At 42.4% G+C, this 8,210-nt stretch overlaps 1 protein-coding gene across 1 annotated transcript; it reads left to right on the forward strand.

Annotated features, from left to right (window-relative positions):
- Positions 1 to 142: 142 nt before the first annotated feature.
- On the forward strand, positions 143 to 7,981 carry SMU1 (SMU1 DNA replication regulator and spliceosomal factor). Its single transcript, XM_041398357.1, has 12 exons — positions 143 to 331; positions 570 to 780; positions 888 to 1,040; positions 1,646 to 1,756; positions 2,112 to 2,240; positions 3,213 to 3,332; positions 3,727 to 3,843; positions 4,039 to 4,166; positions 4,923 to 5,049; positions 5,434 to 5,601; positions 5,893 to 6,045; positions 6,659 to 7,981. The coding sequence occupies exons 1-12, from the start codon at positions 306 to 308 to the stop codon at positions 6,755 to 6,757; spliced, it is 1,542 nt and encodes a 513-aa protein (XP_041254291.1). The 5' UTR covers positions 143 to 305; the 3' UTR covers positions 6,758 to 7,981.
- Positions 7,982 to 8,210: the final 229 nt, after the last annotated feature.

Genomic DNA, 8,210 nt, shown 5'->3' on the forward strand with positions numbered 1-8,210 from the left:
CTGCGCTGCTGCCCCTCCGCCGCCGGGGGGCGCGCCAGCCCCGCCTCTGCGCCGGGAGAGGCTGTCCGGGCCGGTGACGTCACCACGCTAGGGGCGGGGCGGGGCGGGCGCGCTCCTTATTTACCGCAGGCGGGGGACGGGAAGAGGAAATCGCCCTCGGAGCCGAGGCAGAAGGCCTGGCGGAAGGCCTGGCGGCGGCGGCGGCGGCGGCGACGGCAACGACATCACCACCACCACCACCACCACCACACCACCTAGACCACTACTACTGCTAGCGGCAGCTCCAGCAGCAGCGGCGCCTCAAGATGTCCATCGAAATCGAGTCCTCAGAGTAAGTGTAGTGGTGGCGCGGGGTGGCGGCGAAGTGGTGGTGCGGCCCTGGCGACCGGGGGAGCGGGGAGGGAGCGGCTTGGCGGCCCCGGGCCTGAGCCAGGCCCCAGCGACGCGGGGGGAGGGAGGCGAGAGCCGGCGGTCTCGGCGGCCCCGCGGCCGTGAGGGGGCCGAGGGTTGCGGGCGGGGAGCGCGGTCCGCGTGTCCGGGGCTGACCGAGCGTTGTGTCCCGCCCGCAGCGTGATCCGGCTGATCATGCAGTACCTGAAGGAAAACAGCCTCCACCGGGCGCTCGCCACCCTTCAAGAGGAGACCACCGTGTCCCTCAACACCGTGGACAGCATCGAGAGTTTCGTGGCGGACATCAACAGTGGGCACTGGGACACGGTGCTGCAGGCCATTCAGTCTCTGAAGCTGCCCGACAAGACCCTCATCGATCTCTATGAGCAGGTGAGCAAGCGCAGGGCTCCTGCGGGCTCTTGTGGTCCCTGTGGAAACCTCTGTGCGGTGTTTTCCACTGAATCTTTGCTGATGCAGACGTTTGTCTCTGTGTGCAGGTTGTGCTGGAGTTGATCGAGCTCAGAGAGCTGGGTGCTGCGAGATCTCTGCTGAGGCAAACGGATCCCATGATCATGCTGAAACAAACTCAGCCAGAGCGCTACATCCACCTCGAAAACCTTCTGGCCAGGTCTTACTTTGATCCTCGTGAGGTACGTTAACCCTTTCTTTAGAGAGCTCTCCGGCATGAGCGTCGGCATCATTGCAAGCTGCTGATGGCTCACGGCTTTGGGTTTTTCCCTTGGCTTGGGGAGTGGGAACGTGCAGTTCAGTTTGATGGTTTTACACCTTCTGTGGGGTGTTTGGGAAGTAGTGCATGACGCAGTGCATCAGGAGGGAGCAAACCGGTGCTGCATTTGGGAGTTTGGGGCTTTGGCCCTGTGTCGTGCCACAGAATGTCATCTGCAGTTTGCCTTTTCAGTGTTAAATAGGCAGCAGAAGAAAGCACAAGTTGTGTGAACAGAAATAGTGCTGTGTAATAACAGTATAAAAACAAGGCATTTTTTCTGACTGGTTACATCAGTCTAACGGTTTCTGGGAGAGCATGTTAGGTTAGCTAACTTAAGGGACTGATTTTAGAGATCTTTTCCAGCCCTGACGATTGTTTGCTTTTAAGATTGGTATTAAAGATAAGAGCTCTTTTGGAGGTCTAACAGAAAACTTAGTTGGAAGGGGTTTTAATTTCAGAAAAACAGAGGTCTTTTTGGGGAAAAAAATTGTTTAGAACAATAATCTCATGAAAATAACTTTTCTCTAGGCGTACCCAGATGGGAGCAGCAAAGAGAAGCGGAGAGCTGCTATTGCACAAGCTTTGGCTGGAGAAGTCAGTGTGGTGCCTCCATCTCGTCTCATGGCACTGTTGGGGCAGGTGAGTCTTGAAGGATGTTTTAGCTGCTATGTTTTCAGCTTGCTGCTGCATGAAATTAGTGGTGATGTAGTTGAGCCGCAAGCTGTATAAAGTTTAAACGTAGTATAGTTTAAAACAATTGTCCCATATAGCAAGGGTTTAGCAGTTGTAGAAAAAGTCATCATTCTAGCAGTAGATTTTTTCCAGTAGACTAAATATGCAACACAGTCTGCACTTTGAGAATAACCATCCGTTTCACACGTTTTCTGGTGTGTTTTCAGCCCTCTCTGATTCTAAGAATACTCCGTGCAGTGTTTCTGCGTGGTAGGTCTGTGTTAACTGGCAGCTAACGGTGTGGCTTTCATCTCCTCCAAAGGCACTGAAATGGCAGCAGCACCAGGGCCTGCTTCCTCCCGGTATGACAATTGACTTGTTCAGAGGCAAAGCAGCTGTGAAAGACGTAGAAGAAGAAAAGTTCCCCACGCAGCTGAGCAGGCATATTAAGGTAATGTTTGCTTTTGTGTGTTTCTGCTGCTCTTTTCTTCCCGTGTTTAATGTTGGGAGATAAGGGGAAATCTTACTAATGTTTTTTTTTCCCTTGTTATAAGTAGTTCCCCTCCCGCCCCCCCACCAGTGTGTTTTCCTCCCTTTTGTCTGCGTTTTCTTATCTTCTGGGAGTCCGAGCTTAGGTATTTTAACAAGATTGGGTGCTTATGGTATTTGTGATTAAGATAACGGCATCTTTGACTTCACAGTTCAGAATCGATCATTTTAGAGGAATTGGCATAGTCCTCTTTATTTCTGTGAGGCAGTACTTGGGTCTTAAACTGTTTTTCAGAAGCCATAAGCTTCAGCTTATGAAATCAGTTTGTGATCTTCAGTAACAACTTGCTAAAAATGCTTTCTTAGAACTTGTTTTGTTTGTCATTGCTGATTTTGTATTTTTGTTTAGGCTAGTGAAGTATTTTTTCTGTACTTAGTTGTCATGGCCACTTTTATTTAAAAATTTAGAAATCAGAAAATTGGACACTGAAAAAAAACAAAACAAACGTTCTCTGTAAAAATTACACTGGAGAAACATTACTCCAAATGAAGCAACTTCAGAAATTTGTTAAGTTCTGAAGTCTACTTGTGATATAAATTAGGTATTGAAAAGGTCTTTGTTAACAGAATATCCTGCAAAAACAAAAATACAAAGAAACCAACTTGGCTTGTGATGTGACCATGCAAGGTCTGTTGTAACACTGGAGATTGCAAGACCAAAAGGAGGTTTTTTTTTTTTTTTGTTTTACCATTTTTTAAAAAAAGTTCAATTCTCTGTGTATTGACATTTTTTGTACTTCAGCATTAAATGTGTGTGTACATAGCTCTAGAAGATACTGTATTTTTACCATCAGAATGATAGTACAGTTTTGTTTTAATGAATTGAGTCTTTTAAATGGCTTATTAATCTTTACTTATATTCTTTTTTAAACAGTTTGGGCAGAAGTCACATGTGGAGTGTGCTCGGTTTTCTCCAGATGGACAGTATCTGGTTACTGGCTCAGTTGATGGCTTCATTGAAGTATGGAACTTCACTACTGGAAAGATTAGGAAGGTAAGTTACTCCTTATTTCACACAGAGTGACTTAGACATGCCAGAGTGCCTGGATCTATTCTTGGAGATAGTTTTAATTTCTTGGGAACTGTGAACCTGAGGAGATTGTCTGTTTAGGTTCTGTAAATATCAGTCTGGAACAGTTATGTGGGTGTCGTTGTCTGGTTTGTCATAGATTTCTCTCTGATAACTTCTTTACCTTCCTGCACTCTTCTTGTTGCTGCTAAAATGGTGATAGTGGTAGTACTCTGTATTACAAGGCTATGGAGTCTGATTTGCAGTAAGTTATAAAACATAACTGAAGTTAAAACTGCTAATACTTTTGCACTTTGCTTTAAAATAGACTTCATTGGTTTCACTATTATTGACCCATGACTCTTCTGCTTTTGTTTAGGATCTGAAGTATCAGGCACAAGATAACTTCATGATGATGGATGATGCAGTGCTGTGCATGTGCTTCAGTAGAGATACAGAGATGCTAGCAACTGGAGCACAGGATGGAAAGATCAAGGTACTAATCTTTTTGTTTGTACTGTAGTTGGGAGAGGTGGTGACCAGAAAGATCAGTTTGCTAAAGCAGTAATGTTCCCGTTCTGTATAAACTCAAAGGCAATTTAACATGTATTTAACATATGTATTGGCTCTGATGTTTAAGCTCATGTGTTGTCACAACAAAGTAATCACTTATTTGCTGTTTCCTTTTCAGGTGTGGAAAATCCAGAGTGGTCAGTGTCTGAGAAGATTTGAACGAGCTCACAGTAAAGGTGTTACGTGCCTCAGTTTCTCTAAAGACAGCAGTCAAATTCTGAGTGCTTCTTTCGATCAAACAATCAGGTAAACAAACTGAGAATGTGTGAGCTACAGTGTGGGAGAAAAGAAAGCAGGCTTTTCTAATGAAGCAGTTCAACTATAAGATAGTGTAATCTAGAAGGTGTCTGTGGAGGTCTCTAGTCCATGCTTCTCAAAGCACAGCCAGCCTTGCAGTTAGGACAGCCTATTCAGGGCCTTGTCCAGCTGTGTTTTCAGAATCCCCAGGGTTCGAGATGCCACTCTTGGGGAAAATCGTCTTTGGGTGTAGGGAAGGATGTTTTGGGTTGGTCTGATTATGCTTGTTTGTTTTTTTGTTTGGTTGGAGTTTTTGGTGGGGAGGTATTTTTTAATATCCCTTGCCATTTGTACTTCAGCTGTACACCTTCTGAGGAGTCTAACTATATTTATTCTGAAGACATATTGGCTAGTAGTGTTAACCCAATAGTTAATTTTTTTTTTAGGTGTTAAAATTATTTAGGGTGAATATATCTTCCTTTCTCCTTTCCTCTTTCTCCTGTCTTTATTTTCTCTTTCCTCTTATTTTTTTCCTAAGGATCATTGCAGGATAGGTTAGAAGTGAGTATATTTATACTCAGAAAAATACTCAAACACTGTTCTAATCTTAATAGGCAAGAGGATCCTCACCAAACCCCTTTTCCTACAGTTATTAGCATCTGGGAAGTGTTGATTACTGTTTGTGTAATGCAAAATTCTGATCCTGCACCTGCTTGGTTACTGAGTGGAATTTGTTTACTCATTTCCACTTCTGTTGTCTTACAGGATTCATGGTTTAAAATCTGGGAAAACCCTGAAGGAATTCCGTGGTCATTCTTCCTTTGTCAATGAAGCTACTTTTACCCAGGATGGCCACTATATTATCAGTGCATCCTCCGATGGCACAGTGAAGGTAAGATGGCATTTACCCATTGTAAAGAACACCTTCCGACTCCTGCTAACATTTCGCTCCTTTGTTACAATTGTTGCAGTCCTTGGAGAAGGACTCAGGGTAATCTGCAGTAATGAGTGTGCTTCTGACTGCTGTAGATTTGAGTGAGAAGTGGTGAAATCTGTTACTCTACTCACAGTCCCTTGCAGAGCAGGTCTCTGCTGCATTCATGAATGGAGACATAAGTGCAGTGCTTACTGCCTGTTCTGCTTTATTCTAAACTCAGAACTGACTGACTCTTCTTGTCCTGTGGTGTGGAGATTCCCTTATCTGAAATAATTGCATATCAGCTCTTTATTTTAATTTTTTAAAGCTAATTTGTTTTATTTTATTTTTACATTTTAGGTTTGGAATGTGAAGACAACAGAGTGCTCCAACACCTTCAAGTCTCTTGGTAGCACTGCGGGGACAGACATTACTGTGAACAGTGTCATTCTGCTGCCTAAAAACCCAGAACACTTTGTTGTTTGCAACAGATCGAACACAGTCGTCATCATGAATATGCAAGGACAAGTATGTGATCTTACTGGTGTCCTTTCAGGTCACTCTGTCATTTCAAGAATGTAGAAAACCTAGTTAATAACTTAGCAGGGTTAAACCTGATTTCTCTAGTTTGCTTGCATGACAAACTGTTCTGAACTCAAGTTTATAGAATGCAGAAAGCTCTTGAAGCTATAGAGAGATCTGTGTTGTGAACAGACCTAGTACTTCTTAAATATTTTTACCCTGATAAAAATGATATTGATAATGCTGCCATTTAATCCTGCTGTTTAAATGGTTTTTTTTTTGGATGTGTCTTTACAGATTGTAAGAAGTTTTAGCTCTGGTAAGAGAGAAGGTGGTGACTTTGTCTGCTGTGCACTTTCACCTCGTGGTGAATGGATCTACTGTGTTGGTGAAGATTTTGTGCTGTACTGCTTCAGCACAGTGACGGGCAAGCTGGAGAGAACTCTGACTGTAAGTATTCAGCTCTGAGCTTTTCCAGAGTTTTAACTATGGGGATGATGTCAATGTTCATTATGAACGCCATTCTCAAACTAAGCAATCTTTTGTCTCTAGGAAACATGATTGGTAACAAATGAATTCCAGGAATTTAGCCATAGAATGTGTTTGGGGTTTTTAGAACTATTTAATTGTAGAAATTGGGAAAGTATTTACCCCTCAAGCAAAGGTTGAATTGGTTCAGACTTCCTTAAATGAGACCATATTTTGTCATGGGCTCTAGCTGGTAGAGAACCTGAAAGAGGCATCAGATTTAAAGATGTCGAGTTTTAAATTTGCTTTAGATTGAGTTTAAAGAGGAATACCAGTTTGAATGTCTAAATTTAGTGGGGAATACTTTGTTGTGGACTTCAGTGGATGTAGACCTTCACTGAACATTCCCTTGCCCAACAAAAAGTAACTGCCGTGTCACAGAAATTGTTGTGACTGGAATTGAATGTTGGTGTGTGTACCTGTGCTTTTGCTCTACTCTCAGTCCAGCTTTCCTTCACTTGTTTTTTGAAGAGATTTTTGTCTTGAATGTGCTGAAGGAACACTCTCTTAATGTATCTTTCTGCTTACTCTCTAGGTCCATGAAAAAGATGTCATTGGCATTGCTCATCACCCCCACCAGAACCTGATTGCCACTTACAGTGAAGATGGCCTCCTCAAGCTCTGGAAACCATAGATTGATTTTGCAGCAAGCTCTGAAGCATGCCTGTTAGTTGCAGGTTACTAGTGTTTGTGCTTTGGCAAGGTCTAAATATGCAGAGTGTGATACTTGCTCAATTTTCAGTTCAGGTTTCCAGAGAATTACATTTTTACCTACCTAGAGTGGATTGATGCATAAGTATAGCATCAGCTAATTTCATATACTTTTATTTTTACTAGAGTAGTTGAAGCAACTTCAGTGAGAATGCTTTTTTTGCCTCCTGAAGTCTGTACTCTTCCTACAATGTTTGTAAAAATTCATTGAGCCAGCAGCTGTACACGCTTATGAGTGGTTGCTGACTTCCTGGAATACAGTAAAATTCTTCTTTTTCTTTTTTTTTTTTTTTTTCTTTTTTAAGCAAAATGTGGAATGGAAAGCTGTCTCTTTCCCACTGCTGAAACAGGAATAGTTTCCTGGAATGCAGATGAGGATACAGTATCATCAGCTTGAAGATGGGGTTATTTCTATGCCACTGGGCTTTGCTGTGTTCATTTTTCCAATTATATTGGAAAGTAGTGTCACACAGCTGCCTCAGAATTAAACTACCCTTCCCCATCTGCCAGCACTTCCTACTATAGACTGTGAACCTGCCTAATGTGGCAGTGAGATACAGTTGATTTTATTTGGGGATTTTTGTTTTGTTTGTTATTTTGTTTTACTTCACTTCCATACTAAAAGGAGTTATTACCGGGGCCCTCTTCCTATAAGTGCAAAATGTTTTCAGACCAGCTGTAACTGAAACAGGCTCCAGGGGATCAATATTTTAAAACATGCAAAAGTTGCATGTTTACATAGGCTGAGTTCCTAGTGCTGTGATAATGCTTTAAATAAGTATTTTTAAGATTTTTTTTTTTAAATTTCATTTGCCTGTGGACCTAGCTGAGGTTATGCTTAGGGGTCCCACAAGATGATAAAAAGATACTTGCAAGCTCTTCAATTTGAAGCACATGATTTTTTGTTGAAAGATTCTGACTAATGTACACTATTCTGAATGTACACCAGCGTCTTCTAAAGTGTGTGTCTTGTCTAGGATGCAGAAAAATGAGGTTTTTCCTGTAATGATGAATCAAATGCATGTGGATTTAAATCTGCTACATTGTGTTCTGTCTTAGATGATCTCTTGTAGAATGCTTCCTACTGCAAGTAATCTTTCAGGCAGTAATAACTTGTCTTCAACTTAATAAATTAGTTCCACTTTAAGTATTTTGTCTGTGTCTTCAGTGGTGTGGGAAAATGTAGAAAAAGCTCAGCTGGAATTCTCCCACAGCATCTTTGCTGCAAGTGTGGGGTTCAATTCTGTTGAGCTGTGATGTCTGAATCCCCAGGCTGTTTTTTATTTCCATAGATATGCTAACAGAGGGGGTTTTTAAATACTAAAAAGTGGTTATTTTTCCTGCCTGAAAAACCAGAAGTATCTGTCAGTGGTACC

The sequence above is a fragment of the Onychostruthus taczanowskii genome, unplaced genomic scaffold (genome assembly GCF_017590055.1).
Source record: "Onychostruthus taczanowskii isolate IOZ18803 unplaced genomic scaffold, ASM1759005v1 scaffold145, whole genome shotgun sequence".
Lineage (NCBI taxonomy): Eukaryota > Metazoa > Chordata > Aves > Passeriformes > Passeridae > Onychostruthus > Onychostruthus taczanowskii.

What these genes read in the sequence shown, in the direction of transcription:
- SMU1 (XM_041398357.1), top strand. Translation starts at nt 306, where the DNA reads ATGTCCATCGAAATCGAGTCCTCAGA. An exon ending in CTACTGGAAAGATTAGGAAG is followed by an intron (nt 3,333 to 3,726) that starts GTAAGTTACTCC and finishes GCTTTTGTTTAG; the next exon opens with GATCTGAAGTATCAGGCACA. An exon ending in TCATGAATATGCAAGGACAA is followed by an intron (nt 5,602 to 5,892) that starts GTATGTGATCTT and finishes GTGTCTTTACAG; the next exon opens with ATTGTAAGAAGTTTTAGCTC.